General features: G+C 39.4%; 1 protein-coding gene across 1 annotated transcript in view; it reads left to right on the top strand.

Moving 5' to 3' along the window:
* ITGA8 (integrin subunit alpha 8) overlaps positions 1–20,631 on the top strand; it is a 196,234-nt gene that overhangs the window by 28,447 nt on the left and 147,156 nt on the right. Inside the window, exons 4-5 of the mRNA XM_036762194.1 lie at positions 5,885–6,008; positions 19,886–19,947. Of these exons, the coding sequence (XP_036618089.1) occupies positions 5,885–6,008; positions 19,886–19,947 (186 nt within the window). The remainder of the gene's footprint in view (positions 1–5,884; positions 6,009–19,885; positions 19,948–20,631) is intronic.

Here is a 20,631-nt window from a genome sequence, read left to right as displayed (position 1 = left end):
TGTTTGAATTATTTATTATTGGCTGTCTCTTCTTTCACAGACATACCACTGAAAGATTTTCTCTTGGATTTTTAAAAAGCTAGTTAGCTTTAATTTTCCTTTATGAGAATATAGAAGTAACTTTGGCTTTGAGATTTGTTTAAAGCTATTTCAATTATGATTTAATAGGAATAAGTGCCTAAAGGAAATGCCTTGCTTTATTTGGTCTTGTGGTTAACCCCCAAAAGGGATTTTGACATAAAACAGGTAATCTATAAAATACTGCCCTCTCTAGTTACAAAATGAACATTTACAGTACACTCTCTCTTGTCTCACACTTGAGTTATTATAGTTCTCATAGTCCAGAATCAGTATATTTCTTTCTTTCCTTTGTGGGCCATAGGACATAGTCATTTTAATTGAAAAGGTCATTCTATCTAATTATTCATTTAAAAAATCTAACTCCCTTCATGTAGTTTTTTTGGTCTTTGTAAACTGATTTTTTTAAGTGCTAAAAATACCTGTAAAATTTCTAGCACTTATGAAATCCTAAATTCATATGTAATCATGTATGAAATCATCTCAGAAAGCACAAAAGGAGACCTTCAAGACAATGGGAAACAAAAATAGCACATGCAAGCCATTCTGAAAAAGATAATTATTGATTAATGCCGGGAAAAGTGAAAAGAAAAGTGAAAGTGTATGTTCAAGAAAAACTTGGTATCCCTTTCTTAGTATGTGAAAACTTTCCCATACGATGTTTTGGATTCAGCTCCACAAAATTTTACTAGTCAAAACATTCAAAATGTTGCCTTGCACATACAAATGGGTAAGAGTGGATTATTGCTTGGGTAGAGGGAAGCAGTTTAGTACAGTGGCTAGGACATTGGTTTAGAGGCAAAGGACCTGAGTTTGAATCTTGCATTTGACCCTTCCCTTGGGTAAATCACCTAAGCTCCCTGAACCTTCTTTTTCTTACATGTAAACCTCACAAGGGGGCTGTACTAGATGGCCTCTGAGGTCTCTTCCAGGTCCATATCAATGATCCTACTTGGTCAACCTGAGGTGAGATAGCAAGTGACATTCTCTTCTTAATGGTCTGGGGAAAAAAGCTGTTATCAGAGAATTTGGTAAATCTTTGACATTTTTAGAGCCATTTCATAGAGCTTTAAGACTAGAAACTAACTAACTGATTCTGTGTGTGTGTGTGTGTGTGTGTGTGTGTGTGTGTGTGTATGTGTTTGCATGTATCACCTAAACTAATTTGTATGGCTTCTCTGATTACTGCTTTACTGCCTAACATGATAAATAAAAGATAAATGATTTTTCGTGAGCCATTCTGAAAAAGATAATTATTTTTTGTGCCTTTGGTGGCAGAAGAGCTAAGCTGGTCAAGATGTAACTGTCACTTTCCCACCAAATGCTTATTACACAAAAGGTGAACATAGAGAGTAGGCGAACATATTTACCAAAGCAAGCATTGGGGAAGTCACATGGATTAGTTTATGTGATAGAATACAAAAAGTTCAGGGATCTGTGACTTAAGAGCTGGATGAAATCTTAGCTCCACTATGGAGAAAATGATCACCTGAGATGTGTACTACCAGCACTCTCTGAAGGCACAAGCCCTGGCAATTGAGCGACAAGTTGGGGTGTTGGCTCCTCCCGGCATGTCTACAGCTTTGGGGGCCTCCCATTCATTATTCAAAGTCTCTACCTTCTCTTCCTCATCTCCACCCCCAACACATTCCATACTTCTCTCCCAGACTCTCTGCCAGTCAGGAATCATATCTCCTGATATGCTCAGCACCCCAGGACTATTCTCCAGGGGACTACCAAACCCATTTGAAATGGGCAGGGTTACAGAATGACCCTATCTCACAGGTGGGAGCAAGGTGTTCTATAAACCCTAATGCCACCTATAAATGTGCTACAAAGACCAAGGCAGAATTGGCCCTACCTTCAAGGAGTTAACAGTCTATTAGGAGAATGCAGTATGTCTACAGACAAGGAAGCCACCCCAGACTTGAGAAGCTAGGGACAGATCATTGTGAAGGAGTGACAACTGAGAGGAAAATAAAATCCTAAGAGGAAGAGGTAAGGAGGGATGCTATTCTGGGGATAGAAGACAGAGATGGAAGGCGATGTGCTAGGGGTGGGGAATGGTTAGTCAGCTAGTTTATCTGGAACACAGCATGCATAAAATAAATTAATGTGAAGGATTGGAAAGGCAATTTGGAACCCGACTGGGTAGAGACTTTAAAGTCAAGTAGAAGAGTTGGCTTTTTATCCTAGAGATGATAAAGATTCACTAAAGGTTTTTGAACAAGTGTGACATCTCCAGACCTTTTGCACAAGCATATTACTTGGGCAGCTGTGAAGAAAGGATGGATGGATGGAGAGGAGAGAGGCTAAGATAAAGGAGATGAGGACCCCAGTTAGGGTAGTGGCTGTGTGAGTGGAGAGAATGGGACAGATAAAAAGTTGTCCTAGAAGAACCAATAAGGTTTAACTCATTGGATGAAGGAGAAGCAAGAGCCCAGGATGACTTGGATACTGTGAACCTTTATGATGAGAAACTAAAACAGGAAAGTCTAGAGGATGAGAAGGAAGATACTAAGTCCCTTTTAGGACATTTTGTGTTTAAAATATGGCCCAAAGCCTTGGTGATAGGGCCTGGAGTTCAAAAAGGAGACCAGGGCTAGATAGAGGTAACTGAATCCTTGGTTCACCAAGGTGGAAAGGGAAGGGAATAATCATGTATTGGGTATCCACTATGTGACAGGCTTTGTGCTTTGTGAATATCATCTCATTTCATGCTCACAACAATCCTGGAGCATACATACTGCTATTATCCACACTTCACGATTAAAGAAACAGAGGCAGACAAATGAAGTGACTTGTCCAAGGTCACATAGTATCTGAGGCTGGATTGGAACTCAGTTCTTCCTGACTCCAAGCCCAGCTCTCTATCCACTGCTCCACTTACCTGACAAAGGAAAGAATGTTAAAAAAAAGGGAAGAGAAGAGGGCTCAAGAAAGAGCCTTGGGGTCAGCAATGCTTATCACCATAGGGTCTGTATCTGTCTCTCTCTCTCTCTCTCTCTCTCTCTCTCTATCTATCTATCTATCTATCTAATTTTATCATTTAAATTTAATTTAATTATGATTTATAATTTTTCCCTATTTGATTATAAGCTTTCTTTTAGGATAGAGTCTATTTTATGTTGTCTTTGTAATTACCAGTGCTAGCACAGTGTCTTGAACACAATGGGCACTTAACATTTTTGCTGGATTCAGTTGAAAGCAGGAATACAAGTACTGTGGTCAGCATTTTGGATGGTATAATTCAGTGTGACCCTGGTAAACCAGTAAAATACAAGGACGCAGATTCATAACATCTAAGTGTTTGGAGGGGTCTTACCTAGAGTACAGAAATAAGGGATTCTTAGTCTATGAAGAACTTGCACTATGGCCTGATTGATTGGGGCTACAATATAAAAGTCTTCTAGGGTGAAGTTGGTTAAATGCTGGAATGAATTACCAAGATGCTGTGGACACCACATCTTTAAAATTAAGCTATGTCCTCATCCATCTGGAATCATTTTAAGTGTTAGCCTCCCCAAAGTGGGAAGATAGATTCAATAACTTCTCAAGTTCAGGATTTTGTGTTCTTAGAAATAAATGCTTGACTAAATAAGGTAGAACACAGTCATCCAGAATTAGGCCCAGCAAGTGGGAATACAAAACAGTCTATAGAACAGAATAGAATAGAATAGAGAGAGAGAGAGACATATATATATATATATATAGATATATATATATATATATATATATATATATAGATATATGTATGCATACACATATGTATTTTGTTATGTATACATTTCCTAGCAAAATTTTATTTCATCACATTTACTGAAATCTAGATTAAAAATAAATATTTTTCTATTTTTTTCTGCAATTTAAAATGTTTTGGGAGAAACGAGTGGAATAGTTTGAGCAAACATTCCTCATTCCTGCTCTGATGTACACATTATTTTGTCTAGAGAAATTCCTTATGCTGGCCAAAATAATCCATAGGGGATGGCCGCTCTTCCTCAGAATGCATTTCTGGCAACCGTGGAATAAAGTAGGTCATTTGCAAATGGACCAGATTTTCCCATCAAAACAGAATCTGATCTCAAATACATTATGGGTGTGGTGAGCAATGTCATAAAAACAAAAATACTACAGTTATGAACTCTTTGATCACTTAATATAGTAAAATTTTATTCCAGTTCCTATAAAGTGAGAAAAATTTTCTACACTCATAGAACATACAAAGATCCCCAACTGTATCATCAATTTGACATAAAAATGAATGGAATTGCTATAAAGATGTTCAAATGTTTAATTAACAGTACCTTTGTTGGACTTCTTAGAATTAGAAAGGTTTTGGAAGTGGAATTTCCGTGTCCCAAACCTCATAAAAAAGCTCTCTCAGAAACTAAGTTGTCTCCTTTTCTTTACATAAATATCCCTCAAACAAATAGAAACCTTCAAAAATTCCATTGACCTTGGAATCTTCACTGAAGCATGAGATTGGCGCTGTTCCTGCTGGATGGTTTGTTGACACCTACTGACACAGTCTCACATTTCTTTGAAATTCACTTAAATCCAACAAACATTTATTAAGCACTTACTGCATGTGAAGCATTGCAAGAAACATTACAATGATCATTACCACGATTTTAAAATGTAGTGTCAAATGGTTTCATACTAAACCACGAATGCCAAAGTATCCTTTGCATGCTTAACAACCTTACATAGCATTGAGATAGGACTGCTATTTAGATGACATTTAATGAATATAATTTCAATATGGAAACAAATAAAATCAGTGATGGTACAAATTAAAGTTATTTTTAAAAAGCCATAAAAATGCATTTTCAATATCCAAAGATGCATCTATTTGACTCAATTATCTGGCCTGAAATAATCCTAACTCTAATTAATTTAGCATAATTTTGATGACCTTCTAGGTCCTTTCCAATGCTAACTCTCAGGTGTTGAATGTTTGGAAAGCAAGTCAGGAGAGAGCAGAGTATGGACTTCCTTCCCATATTAAAACAACACACTGATGTACTCTATGTCAAAACCATTTAAATGGCTATTTAAATACATTCATTGTATAGATGAAGAAATTAAGGCTCAGAGAATATAGTGAATTGCCCAGGGTCACACAGGTTTCTAGAAAGTGGGAGAGTTCAGCCTTAGAACCCAGGATCAACTACAGCAAATTCTCTTTATTGTATCACATTTATGCAAATGCGATGAGACAATATTAACTATTTCTGCCTTAAGGGACATTTTTTGTCTGCTTAAGTATTTTTTCTTTAATAATAAAAAGATCTGTTTAAATTTATTTCTATAGACACATAGTTTATTATTTATTTTATCCTAACCTTTTGAGTTAAATAAAATCAATAGGATTTGCAGTGTGCTCACTATTTAACCTGCCCCAAGGTGTAATGTGCTACCCCGCCAAAAGGTTTTCAGGTAGAAGTCAGATGAGCATTTGTGTGAGCTCCTTGAGTCTCCCTTCTCTGTATACCCAGCGTTTAGCACAGTGCCTGGCACATAGTAGGTGCTTAATAAATGTGTATGATTGACTGATTACTTACAGGTTTGACTAAATAACCTCTAAGATCACTAGAAATTCCGAAAGTCAAGGATTCTACAATAAATTGGCAAGGCAGCCTTTATGATTCTGTAAGAGAGACACTAAAGACAATCTTGAATCAGTTCATTCAACTGATACTGTGGCTATTTTCTTATTTATTGTGTTTTGTCATAAATTCCAGTCTGTCCGTAATGAAACAAGGTAGCTATGTCCTCATCCAAGTCTTTGATATTTTAACAGGCCTGTGCTCCATTGTATCACTGGAGAACCCTCAAAGCTACCCGGGAAAAAGATCCTGTTGGCACTTGCTATGTAGCCATTCAGAACTTCAGCGCGTACGCAGAATATTCTCCTTGTCGGAACAGTAAGTTGTGTTTATAATGTCGACTTGTTGAAAGTAGTATTTGGGTCAAGAGATTCCTCCTTGTATGCATAAAAAGAGACAAAACCCAAACAACAGTGTCAAGTGACCTCACCTAAAAAGCCTCTGCCAGGATCATCTGGCTATAAAAATGCTGGAACGATTAGAAGTAGCTTGGAGGTACAATGTATAGAGTGCTGGGCCTGGACTCGGGAAAACCCGAGTTCAGATCCAGCCTCAGCTACTAGCAGTACGATGACGGGCAAGTGATTTAACCTCTCTTAGCCTCTGTGAGCTCACCTGTAAAATGGGGACAACCAATAATAATAGTATCACAGGGTTATTGTGAGAATCAAATAAAATAACAAGTCCTTTGCAAACTTTAAAGTGCTATATAAATGTGAGCTATTACTGTCATCTATTTTAAGTGGGATTCTTATTCTCACATGTGTACGCTCACACAGACATGTGTGTGTGTGTGTATTCTTTTTCAAACTACACCATAGCAGAAGTACATGGTTGCATATATTGTCCTTTGTTTTTATTTGGAAGAGAAAAAAGAAAAAATAGATGGAGATTGGACTAGATGACACTAGATAAATATGAGTTAAGATTAGCAAAACCCTTTCTATCCAACAACTCTATAAAGTCAGTGTTTTGGGATCTGTTAGTCTAGATAAATGATTTCAACTCCCAGTGCATAAGTGATATCCACTGACAGGAGGCAGATCAGGGTAACTTAGAGTCTTAGAAAGCTGCCCGAGGGCACTGAGATATTAAGGGGCTTACCTCTCATCCCACAGCTAGTGATGCATCAGAGGCAGGTCTTAAACCTGGGGCTCGCTGCTTCCAAAGCTAACCTTCTCCCCACTAGGCCATGCTGCCTCTAGAGATAAGGAACACACATATTATTTATTATCCCCATTTCACCAATGAGAAAACTATAGCTCAGAGAAATCCAGGGACTGATCCATAGTCTTATAACTCATCGTGTCAAGGTAAAATGTGGACTCATGTTTCCTGACTCCAGGTCTAGTACCCTTTCTACTGGGCCATACAGCCCCTTTATCCAAGCTAAGTTTTTCTCTAGTTCTAAAAATGCTTTGATTTTAAATTTATCTACCCCATTAAAAATTATACCTGTGAATGAGCCTGTGAATAACAGGTTGTTTATGAGAAAAGGCATTTCTGATTTAAGCATTTTTTTGTTTTGTTTTTTTGTTTTGTTTTTTTTGAAGGGGGATGGCAGGGAAATTGGGGTTAAGTGACTTGCCCAAGGTCACACAGCTTGTAAGTGTGTCAAGTGTCTGAGGCCGGATTTGAAGTCAGGTCCTCCTGCCTCACTGCGCCACCTAGCTGCCCCTGATTTAAGCATTTTTAATTGGAACAATAGGAAGTTTTCTCTTTTTCAACCATGTATTTTTCCTGTATCCTTAACTGATTGTCATCTGTTGAGATTCATCTTCAGAAGGTCAGGGTGTGTCAGGAAGAAAGTAAGTCAAATTTCATGAAAATCAATGGAGATATGTTATTTATTGCTAATAGCCAGTGTTAATAAGCACTCTGAATCTCATTTCAGATGAATTCATGCTCATGTTTATTTGTATTAAAATTTAATGCTAATGAGCTATATGGGTATAATGTACATTAATTCCAGTTGGTTCCCAGAACTGGAAATGGCTAGTCAATCTTCCCTTCTAGCAAGCGATGAATCTTTCTTTATTTACTCCATTCTTCTTCACTGACTCCTTTGTCTAGTAAGTCTCTTCACATTTCTTTTTTCTTTTTTCTCAAGTTAGCTACATCTTTTTTGATGGGACTCTGAAGTGAAAAGAACACACAGGAAAAGGGGTCATAATGGTTATCTAGAGGGACTATTCTCATGATTGTTGACCCTGTGATAATGGAAAGAATGTCATGTTTTGGCCATGGCTTTGGTCCAAGAGACCCTTCATAGCACTGCTTGGATGGGATCTACACCCACTTCTGGGTCTTTAAAGTCACCCTCTGGATCATGTCATTACATCAGGCAGGGCTGTGTTTTCATTAGCATATACAAAGCTACCCAGTTGTATAGAATCATTTCTATAAGACCTATCTCCCTTTCTCTCAATTTAAATTAGCCTCATGTTACTCACTGGTGTGTATCTGCCTTCGTTTTTGTTGTTCAGTAGTTTCAGTCATCTGTGACCCCATTTGGGGTTTTCTTGGCAAAGATACTGAAGTAGTTAACCATTTCCCTCTCCAGCTCATTTTACAGATGAAGAAACAGTCAAGTAGGGTTAAGTGACTTGCCCAAGGTCATGCAGCTAGTAAGTATCTGAGGCTAGATTTGAAGTCAGGTCTTCCCGATTCCAGGCTTGGTACTCTATCCACTGCAGCACCTAGGTGCCCCTATATCTAGCTTTAGGCTGCATCTATTGACCACAAGCATCCTGAACCAGAGGCCTAAGAACAAATGATATTTGGTCTGGTGCACTTAATTGACATATCAGATCTCCAAGGCACAGAAAAAGAAGCACAAATTTCCCTGTCTACGTGGCTGTACATCCTTGGATGCTGAATTCTTATAGTACCCTGAGTGAGGGCTACTGTAAAGTGTATGGGTTCTACCGTATGAATTTTGTGGCATGTATTTTGACAGTTAAAAGGATTGAAAGTAGGAACAATTACTCAGCAAGCATTCATTAAGTACTTACTGTCCAGCACTGTGCTAGGTGCTCGAGACATAAATACAAACAATGAAACGACATCTGCCTGTCCTGAGTGAACTCATATTCTAGCCGGGGAAACAAGTTAATGAATAAATACATAAAGAATAGTTCATTCTCAAAGTAGTTTATTATAAGGTGGTTTGGGAAAGAGGACAGTAGCATTTGAGGGTATTAGTAAAGGCTTCATGTAGAAGATCACGTACGACTTGTGTCTTCAAAGAAAAGAGGAGTTATCTGAGATAGAAGGGAGGAAGGCATGAATTCCAGACATGGCGGATGGCCAGTATAAAGCACAGAGATGAAAGATGGAAACTTCTTTCTGTGTGAGGCTCAGAGAAGTCAGTTTGGCTGACACAGAATACAGGAAGGGGACCAATATCTGAGGAGGCTAAAAAGATGGATCAGGGCCAGATTTGTATAGGACTTTAAAAAGGAAGCAAGAAAATTTTTAATTTGCCCTTGAGATGATAGACACTTTAGTATAAAAGGTGGAGAAATGATATGCATGGTCGGATCTACATTTAAGGAAATCACTTTCGCAGCACTAAGGAGATAACCAGATTTTAAGAGATTATACATGATATATACATGATACATTTCTTTTTAATTTTGAGTTCCAAATACTCTTCTTCCTTCCCACCACCCCCCCACCCAGTGAGAAGGCAACCAATATCTTATCAATTATTTATATATATGAAATCATGCAAAACATATTTCCATATTAGCATATCACAAGTAAAAAGCCCAAAGTAAAAATAAAGAGAGAAAATAGTACTTCTGTTTGCCCTCAGAGTTCTGCAATTCTGTTTTCTAGAGGATAGCGTGGATATGGTTTTATGGATAGCATTTTTCATCATTAGTCTTTTGGAATTATCTTGGATCACTGGATTGCTCAGAGTAGCCCAGTCTTTCACAGTTGATCATTATTACAACATTGCTGTTGCTGTGCACAATGATCTCCTGGTTCTTCCCACTTCACTTCACATCACTCTATATGGGTCTTGCCATGTTTTTTTTTTCCTGAAACCACCCCCTCATTATTTCTTATAGTATAATAGTACTCCAACACGATTATATGCTATGATTTGTTCAGCCATTCTCCAATTGATGAGCATCTGCTCAGTTTCCAACTCTTCGCTACCAAAGAATTGAGCTGCCATAGTTCTGTAGCTATAGGTCCTTTTCTTTTTAATTTGATCTTTTTGGGGGTATAGATTAGTAGTGGTATTGCTGGGTCAAAAGTATATGCACAGTTTTATAGCCCTTTGGCCATAATTCCAAGTTTTTCTATAAAATGATTGGACCAGTTCACAACTCCACCAACAGTCTATTAATGTACCTTCTAGCATTTGTCATTTCTGGTAGGTGTAAGGTGGTACCTCAGAGTTCTTTTAATTTGCATTTATCTAATGAATAAAGATCATATGACTACTGATAGCTTTGATTTCTTCTCCTAAAAACTGCCTGATCATATCCTTCGACCATTTATCAATTGGGAAATAGATCTTATTTTTATAAATTTGGCTTCATTCCTTATATATCGGAGAAATAAGGCCTTTATCAGAGAAATTTCCCCTTAAATTTTTTTGAAATCGCTTCATTGTCTTTCTCTATGGTACTTTTAGCAAAATGTAGTTTCCCGATTATCTCTTTTAATTAGGTCTCTTTTTGCTTTTGCTTTGTCTGAGATCATGCTTGTTATCCCTGCCTTTTTTACTTCAGCTGAAGTATAATCTGTCCTTTGTATCTTTCTGTTTCAAGTATGTCACTTGTAAACAATATATTGTTGGATTCTGGTTTCTAATCCATTTTGCTACCCACTTTTGTTTTCTCGGTTAGCTTATTCTATCCACATTCACAGTTATCATTACTAACTGTATATTTCCCTCCAACCTATTTTTCTTCTGTTCTCTGTTTTCTTCTTCTGTCTTTTTCTGTCTCTTTTTATCCTCTCCCTGCTCAAAAGTCTACTTTGCTTCTGACTGTTGCCTTCCTTAATCTGTCCTTCTCTCTATCATCTCTCCTACCCCCAACCCCATGTTTCTTATTCCCTCCCCTCCTATTTCCATATTGGGTAAGACAGATTTCTATACCCAAATGAATATTTATATATAGTATTCCCTCTTTAACCAAATTCTGATGAGAATGAGATTTAAGCATTGCCCACCACCACACCCCCAATTTTTCCCTACACTACAAATGATCTTCCTTGAGTGTCTCTTTTATTGTAAGAAAATTTCCCCCATTCTACCTCTCCCTTCCCCTTTCTCCCATCCCTCTTTCTCACCTCTTCTTTTTTTTTGAGATCATCCCAACACAATTGACTCACACTCATGCCCTCCTTCTGTGCAGACTCCTTCTAACTGCCCTAATAATGCTAACTAATAATAACTCTTAGGAGTTATATGTATCATATCCCATATAGGAATATAAACAGTTTAACTTTATTGAGTCCCTTGGGATTATTCCTTCATGTTTACCTTTGCATGCTTCTCTTGAGTCTTGTGTTTGAATGTCAAATTATCTCTTTAGCTTTGGTTTTTTCATCAGGAATGTTCAAAAGTACTCTCTTTCATGAAATATCCATTCTTCCCCCACCCCTACCCCCAAAGAATTATACTCAGTTTTGCAGGGCAGACTATTCTCACTTGTAATCCTAGCTCCTTTGCCTTCCAGAATATCATATTCCAAGCCTTCTGCTCCTTTAATGTGGAAGCTGCTAAATCTTGTGTGATCCTGACTGTTGTTCCATGATATTTGAATTGTTTCTTTCTAGCTGCTTGCAATATTTTATCCTTGACCTGGGAGCTCTGAAATTTATAATATTCCTTGGAATTTTCATTTTGGGATTTCTTTTAGGAGGTTATTGGTAGAGTCTTTCCATTTTTATTTTACCCTCTGAATCAGGGCAGTTTTCCTTGATAATTTCTTGAACTATGATGTGTAGGCTCTTTTTTTGATCATAGATTTTAGATAGTCCAATAATTTTAAGTGATCTCTCCTCAACCTATTTTCCAGATCTGTTGTTTTTCCCATGACATATATCATATTGTCTTCTATTTTTTCATTCTTTTGACTTGGGTTTATTGTTTCATGAAGTTTCATTGAGCCATTAGCTTCTAGTTGCCCAATTCTAGTTGTTTTTTTTTTATAAATTTATTTATTTAACATATTTAGTTTTCATCATTGATTTTCACAACAGTTTGAATTACAAATTTTCTCCCCATTTCTACCCTCCCCCCCCCCACTCCAAGATGGCATATATTCTGGTTGCCCTGTTCCCCAGTCAGCCCTCCCCTCTATCACCCCCCTCCCCTCTCATCCCCTTTTCCCTTCCTTTCTTGTAGGGCGAGATAAATTTCTACGCCCCATTGCCTGTGTATCTTATTTTTTAGTTGCATGCAAAAACTTTTTTTTTTGTTTTTGAACATCTGTTTTTAAAACTTTTAGTTCCCAATCCTCTCCCCTCTTCCCTTCCCACCCACCCTCCCTAAGAAGTTGAGCAATTCAACCTAGGCCACATGTGTATCATTATGTATAACCCTTCCACACTACTCATGTTGTGAAAGACTAACTTCATTTTGCTCCTTCCCAACCCATCCCACTTTATTGAATTTTCTCCCTTGACCCTGTCCCCTTTCCAAAGTGTTTGTTTTGATTACCTTCACCCCCATCTGCCCTCCCCTCCATCATCCCCCCACTTTTATTTTTTTTTATCTTCCTCCCTCTTCTTTCCGGTGGGGTAGGATACCCAACAGAGTATGTATGGTATTCCCTCCTCAGGCCAAATCTGATGAGAGCAAGGTTCACTCATTCCCCCCTCACTTGCCCTCTCCCCTCCTCCCACAGACCTGCTTCCTCTTGCAACCTTTATGCGAGATAATCCATCCCATTCTCTCTCTCCCTATCTCCCTCTCTCAGTATGTTGCTCTCTCATCCCTTAATTTCATTTTATTTCTTTTAGATATCTTCCCTTCATCTTCAACTCACCCTGTGTCTGTTCTCTCTCTTTTACATATATATATGTATATATATACATATATATACACATACATATACATACACATACGTATATATACATACATACACATACACACATATACATACATACACATTCACTTATATATATACATAAACATATATATATGCATATTCCCTTCAACTACCCTAATACTGAGGTCTCATGAATCATGCACATCATCTTTCCATGTAGGAATGTAAACAAAACAGTTCAACTTTAGTGAGTCCCTTGCAATTTCCGTTTCTTGATTACCTTTTCATGCTTCTCTTGATTCTTGTGTTTGAAAGTCAAATTTTCTATTCAGTTCTGGTCTTTTCACTGAGAAAGCTTGAAAGTCCTCTATTTTATTGAAAATCCATATTTTGCCTTGGAGCATGATACTCAGTTTTGCTGGGTAGGTGATTCTAGGTTTTAGTCCTAGCTCCATTGACCTCCGGAATATCGCATTCCAAGCCCTTCGATCTCTTAATGTAGAAGATGCCAGATCTTGGGTTTTCTGATTGGGTTTCCACAATACTCAAATTGTTTCTTTCTGGCTGCTTGCAGTATTTTCTCCTTGATCTGGGAGCTCTGGAATTTGGCAACAATATTCCTAGGAGATTTCTTTTTGGGATCTATTTGAGGAGGCGATCGATGTATTCTTTCAATTTCTATTTTGCCCTGTGGCTCTAGAATATCAGGGCAGTTCTCCTTGATAATTTCTTGAAAGATGGTATCTAGGTTCTTTTTTTGATCATGGCTTTCAGGTAGTCCAATAATTTTTAAATTATCTCTCCTGGATCTATTTTCCAGGTCAGTGGTTTTTCCAATGAGATGTTTCACATTATCTTCCATTTTTTCATTCCTTTGGTTCTGTTTTATAATATCCTGATTTCTCATCAAGTCACTAGCTTCCACTTGCTCCAATCTAATTTTTAAAGTAGTATTTTCTTCAGTGGTCTTTTGGACCTCCTTTTCCATTTGGCTAATTCTGCCTTTCAAGGCATTCTTCTCCTCATTGGCTTTTTGGAGCTCTTTTGCCATTTGAGTTAATCTATTTTTTAAGGTGTTGTTTTCTTTAGTATATTTTTCAGTATTTTTCTGGGTCTCCTTTAGCAAGTCATTGACTTGTTTTTCATGGTTTTCTCGCATCCTTCTCATTTCTCTTCCCAATTTTTCCTCTACTTCTCTAACTTGCTTTTCCAAATCCTTTTTGAGCTCTTCCATGGCCTGGGACCAGTTCATGTTTTTCTTGGAGGCTTTTGGTGTAGGCTCTATGACTTTGTTGTCTTCTTTAGGCTGTATGTTTTGGTCTTCTTTGTCACCAAAGACAGAATCCAAAGTCTGAGACTGAATCTGGGTGTGCTTTCGCTGCCTGGCCATATTCCCAACCAACTAACTTGACCCTTGAGTTTTTCAGTGGGGTATGACTGCTTGTAGACTAACGAGTTCTATGTTCCATGTTTGGGGGGGCGGTGCCGGCTCTGTCACACCAGCACTACTCCTTCCCCAAGGACCCCCAGCCCGGGCTGGGCTTAGATCTTTAGCAGGCTGTGCACTCCCACTCTGATCTGCCACTTAATTCCTCCCACCAGGTGGGCCTGGGGCCAAAAGCAGCAGCAACTGTAGTTGCCCCACCTCCGCTGCCCCCGGGGCTGAAAGCCGAACCACGAACTCCTTCCACTCCCGCAGCTTTTCCCACTAACCTTCTCCGCAGTCTTTGGTGTTTGTGGGTTGAGAAGTCTCGTAACTGCCACAGCTCACTGATTCAGGGCACTAGGGCATGCTCTGCCCGGTTGCTGGTCTTGTTGGTCCACGCCGCTCAGGCTGGGCTCTGCTCCACTCCATTCCCAGCTCCCAGCTCCCAGCTCCGTGTGGGATAGACCTCACCCAGAGACCATCCAGGCTGTCCTGGTCTGGAGCCCTGCTTCCCTCTGCTGTTCTGTGGGTTCTGCAGTTCTAGAATTGGTTCAGAGCCATTTTTTATAGGTTTTTGGAGGGACTCGATACGGAGCTCACACTAGTCCCTGCTTACCAGCTGCCATCTTGGCTCCGCCCCTCCCCAATTCTAGTTTTTAAGGAATTATATTCTTTAGTGAGCTTTTGTACCTCCTTTTCTATCTGGCCTACTGTGTTTTTAAAAGAGTTTTTTTTTCTTCAGTGGTTTTTTTATGCCTTTTTTTTACCAAGCTGTTAATTGTCTTTTCATAATATCCTGCATCACTCTCATTTCTTTTCCCAATTTTTTATCTAATGCGTTTATATCTTTCTTTAACTAGTCCAAAAATTCTTGTTGGGATTGAGTCCAATTAGCATTTTTCTTTGAGGCTTTGCTTATAGCTGTTTTCACATATTTGTCTTCTAAGTTTATGTCTTAGTCTTCCTTGCCACCATAGTAGCTTTTCATGGCTAAGCTCTTTGTTGTTGCTGTTATTGTTGTTGCTTGCTCATTTTCCAGCCTATTTCTTCACTTTGAACTTTATATTAAATTTGGCTCTGCTCATCTTGAGGTGGGGGTGGGGAGGAACTGTGCCAAGCTTCAGGCTTTTTCTTGTTACTGTTTTCAGAGTTAGTTCTGGGAGGTCTGCAAGCTTTTGGTGCTTCCAAAGTGGTATTACCCTGGGATAGGTATGGTCACTGCTCTCCTGGTCTGAGTTCTGGTCTTTACCCAGAAAGGCCCCTGCTCCCTTATAGTCACTAGTACTAATGCTCTTCTCCACTCTGTAACTTTATTTCAGAACTGTTTATGGACAATAGGGTTGATAATCAGCACCAGCTGCACTCAGTGCCAGCAAAGGGCCCCCTGTAATCTCTTTTTGACCCGTTGTCTGACTCCCTTACAGTTTCTGGGCTGCTTGCTCCCAAAGCTGTTGCTGCTGCTGCTTTTGTGACCACTTCCAAAGCCTACCACTGGTGCTCCTGCCATGCTCTAGGCCACCCCACCACCACCTCCCAGTGCTACAGCCCTTTCCCGTGGACCTCCTAAGTTGTCTTAGGCTAGGAAAATGTCTCTCTCTAACCTTTTTTTTTTTTCCTCTGCTTTTTCAACATTTGATTTGAGAGATTCTTTTAAAGTTGTTTGGAAGGGAATGTTGAGACTTCAGCTTAGTCTCTGCCTGTACTCCACCATCTTGGCTTTGCCAGAAGCTGATTCTCAAGAGGTAAATTTTTTAAAAAGTAAAATGGAGTTGGTGTTGAACTCATGAACCAATAGAAGGATGACTTGAGTCATAGAGTATAAGCATTCATTTCTGTACCTCTGGGGCTTCTCCTCAATTATTGGTAGTTCTATTATCCTAAAAGTGCCCAGAAAAATTCCTCTTGGTTCCTAATGTGCTCCCAGCCCACTAAAATGAAACAACCACTTTCCATGGTCATCTAGTCATGGAGCCAAAATGTCTTCAATGTTCTAGAATTGGTTCAGAGCCATTTTTTATAGGTTTTTCAAATAGAAGTCAGAGAAGCTGGTCTTGCTAACTTCCCCAAGACTGTCTTCGGAAATGTCATCACCACATTGATCACTCTTCAGTGAAGTCCTGATGAAGGAACAAAATGGCTCACATCCTCTTTGCTTCCTATTTTGCTTGGGTATCAGGATGCTACTTGTAGCCTAGGATGCAGAATGGTAGAGTGGAAAGGACTCTGAATTGGGAGTGAGATGACATGAGTTCCAATCCCAACCCTGTCACTTACTGCTTGTATGACTTTGAACAAATCACTTAACAACCTCTCTGGGCCTCAGTTTCCCCATCGGTAAAATGAAGAGGCTCATCTAGATAGCCTCTACAGTCACTTCTGACCTCTAAGTCTGTGATCCTCAGACAGAGCTGCAGAACACACTGGTGTTTTGTGAGAAGGGATATTTCCTTTTATGTTGTTGTTATTATTTAATCATTTTTCAGTTGTATCCAACTCTTCCTGACCCCATTTGGCATTTTCTTGGCAAAGATACTAAAGTAGTTTACCATTTCCTTTTCCAGCTCATTTTACAGATGAAAAAACTGAGAAAAACCAGGTTAAGTGACTTGCCCAGGGTCACATGCTACTAAGTGTCTGAGGCTGGATTTGAACTCAAAATGAGGAGTCTTCCTGACTCTCGGTCCAGTGGTCTGTCCACTTTACCACCTAGGTGCCCTTCAGTATAGGGTGTCCCAAAAGACTCAGTGAAAACTTAAAGTTGCATTGCTTTTTAGGGCACCCTGTAAAAACTAAACAATAATTAATCTTTTTTGCAAAGGAAAGAATTCATATTTATTATCCAATGTCCAGAGAAAACTTTTTTCCCCTGGGACCTTTCTTTTATATACTATTTGAAGGGCAGTTTTTATATACACACACATAATCTCATACACATTCATACTCACACTCATACATACTCACACACTCACACTCACATATTCCCATTCATACGTATACACTCATAATCACACTCATACATTCACATACAAATGCTCTCCTACACACACACACACACACGAACTCACTCATGAACTCACTCACTTCAAGAAAAATGGCACCCAGAAGTCAGAGGCCACCCATTTTCTGTGCCTCACACACGTATGCCACAAAAGTCAATCTAGGGGAAAGATAAAAAGTGGTAAATAAAGTCCCCAAGATAGGAAATTATGGAAAGAAATAGGAGGAACATCTGGAAAGCATGGGAGATGAGTGAATGCCAGAAATAGTTCTGGAGCACTGAGCAAATGGAGAAAGAGCAGAGTCCATCTTCAGAAAGGACGGGAAGACCAAGCCCAGTTGGAAAGTCTAGGAATGGCCCTCCATGCCCAACCTATAAATTTTATCCCTGATGATGTGATGATGATGTGTGCTTCCTTCCTGGCCCTCTCATTTCCATTTCTATCCTGACAAAAAAGAAAACAAATAATTATTCACATATTTGCCACACGCTCTTTAAAGAATTTAGTTTTTGCCAGCACTGAAGCTACTTTCTGGTTACAATTTAGACACCTTACGAAGCTCTGGTGACTCTTTCAAGTTACAATTTATGAGCAGTTAGAGTTTGGGAGGAGGGGCTCTGATGCCACATCCTCTGAAGCCTCACAATAAGGCTCACTTTGGGTTCCATGTGTGAGGCTGCCTGCTGCGGGGAAGGCCATCGTGGGCACTGGTTCAGGAGGCAGAGGACTTGAATTCAATTATTACCTCAGGCTCTCACTTAACAGCCAAGTCACTTATCCCCGCTCAGTCTGTTTCCTCATTTTAAAAATGAAGCATCGGACCACATGGCCTCTGAGGTCCCCTCCAGCTCTCGCCCTATGATCCTGCAAGTTGGCCTTGTTGGTAATTCAGTCTCACATGCAAGCTGTTGCCAAGGCCTGCTGGTTTCACCTTTGCAGCATCTTCTTTCTGACACTGCCCCCACGCTGCATGCAGGTCCCCAACACCTCACACCCGGACTACTGCTGTAGCTGCTGGTGAGTCTGCCTGCCTCGAGTCTCTCCCCACTCCAATCCATCATCCACTCAGCCACTAAAGCAATTTTCCTAAAACTCAGATGTCATCATGTCACCTCCCCGCTCGGTAAACTCCAATGGCTTTGTCATGCCTCTAGGAACAAATTCAAAATACTGTTTGGCACTCGAAGCCCTTCCTAACCTAGCCCCCTCCTACCTTTCAGGTTTTCTTACACCTTGCTCTCCCACATATCTTCTTTAATCCAGTTACACTTCTGGCCGTTCCACAAACGAGACCCTCCATCTTTCAATTCCCAGCATTCTCTCTGGCTGTCTCTCATGCCTGGAGTGCTCTCCCTCCTCCTCTCTGACTCCTGACCTCCTTAGCTTTCTCAAATCCCTCCCTTTACAGGAAGTCTTCTCCAACCCCTCTTAATTCCAGTGCTTTTCCTCTTTTAATTATTTCCTATTTTTTCCTGTATATAGCTGACCTTGTATATTTTTGCTTGCATGTTGTCTTCCCCCAATAGATTATAAGCTCCTTGAGGGTGTGGACTGTCTTTTACCTCTTTTGGTATCCCCAGCACTTAGCACCGGGCCTCTGAATAAATGTTTATGGTATTGTGTTATAATTCATTAATTAAATCATCTCATAAAGGGGCAAAGCTAGACCCTACATGGTGAATCTTACTTGAATATGTAAAGTTTGTTAGACTATGGTGTGAGCCTTATGGCCTGCAACGTAACTTTACAAAGTGCCGTAGAATCACCACGGTTAAGCTTCTTGTAAGCATTATGACTTCCTCATATCACAGACATTGAAACACTTAATTGTGCCCCTATTGCCATTGGATGTGCATTCACAATGATTGTCAAATTATTCTGTTTCTAAGTTATAATAAGACATTTCCTACCAGGTTTGATATGTGAGCCTTCCCCCAGTGTGAGCAATGCAACATACTTCAATTCCAGAGATGTCTAGTCATACTGAATTCCATAATACTAGTACTTTTTATATAATGACTTAAGGTTTCCAAAGCCATCTGCATACCTTATCCCATTTGGGAATTTGGAGGCACTGTGGTATAGGAAAGAGCATGCTGACTTGGGAGCCAAAGGACCTGGATTCAAATCCTGACTCTGCTACTTACTACCTGTGTCACATTGGACGACTTCAACCTCTCTGGGACCCAATTTCCTCATCTCTAAAAGTCACAGGCTAAACTAGCTGACCCTTAAGGTCCTTTCCCGACTCTAGGTTTTTGATCCTATAACCTTTACAACAATACTGTGAAGGAGGTGATAGGATTATCTCTATTTTGCACTTAAGTTATATGACTTATCCAAGGTCACACAACTAGTAAGTAAGCCTCTGAGGCTGGCCCGAGGCTCAGGCGATTTCAGCATTTTACCAAAGGGCCATAGCTTTACTTAGAGGACTTGCTATAGCCCTGCAAAGGGGAACAAACCACAACACTACCTTTTATTTCCTATAAATATGATTTGTGAAGTCAGAGATAATGACTTTCCTGACTGATGTGCTCAATTACCCATAGCAGCCAACTGATATTTAGACAAACAACTCCATTCAGAAGTGCCAAGAGACTATTAATAGTGAATGAAAGGAAAGCAACAATATCAAACATATTGATTGTGTTGCTTATAGTCTATGTAAAAAGCAATGGGGACATCCTAACGTGGGCAGAAAGAAGACATCCCTATTCTAACAGTTCCCTGTTTTGATCTTTACAGGCAATGCTGACCCCGAAGGCCAAGGTTACTGTCAAGCAGGCTTTAGCTTGGATTTTTACAAGGTGAGATTTGCTTCATTTGTAGCTTTCGGGCAACACTTAATTTATCTGTTTGTTTTGGAAACTCTCCCCAAATCAGTTACCTCTTCTGCTAGCTTGCTCACATGCCATTTATGTTTCTAAATAGAAAAAAAATCACTGTATGTTAATACTAACTCATAAATCGGTATTTTGAAAAGATAACCATCTCTGTCTCTGAAACTTTCTCTGTGCTGCCCCTAATAAATATTAAATATGTTATGTATGAGTACCAAAATCCATAACCTCTTTGATAAGTGTTAGATCAAAGTAAAATGCAGCCGGAATGGGGAACATCCAGATAATATGGAGAATACTAGCAGCCTACAGACTGTTTTCCTATAGAACTTCTCCCACTGAATTTGGGAGCGATTGTGATTAGAGTCAGGAGGGGCTGCGGGCCTGAGGATGGTTGTCACTATGGAGAGCCAGAGTTTCCTGGTATAGTGATTACAGATATCAAGAAAAGAAGAAAAAACAAAAAAGAAAAGAAAAGAATAGAAAAAAGTGGGAGCCTTCTAGTGGGAGCCACATTCATTCTCATCACACAAGCCTGAGATCAATTTGAGCCTCATTGTTAAGATTCAAATGATCATGTGTATTGTTGTATGAAGTTAAAGTGTTGCAAAGACTTTAGTGGTTTGTTTTCGTGACACAATCCCAGGAAGC

Source organism: Trichosurus vulpecula, chromosome 5, assembly GCF_011100635.1.
Source record: "Trichosurus vulpecula isolate mTriVul1 chromosome 5, mTriVul1.pri, whole genome shotgun sequence".
Taxonomy (NCBI): domain Eukaryota; kingdom Metazoa; phylum Chordata; class Mammalia; order Diprotodontia; family Phalangeridae; genus Trichosurus; species Trichosurus vulpecula.
This window is presented reverse-complemented; position numbering and strand designations above follow the sequence as displayed.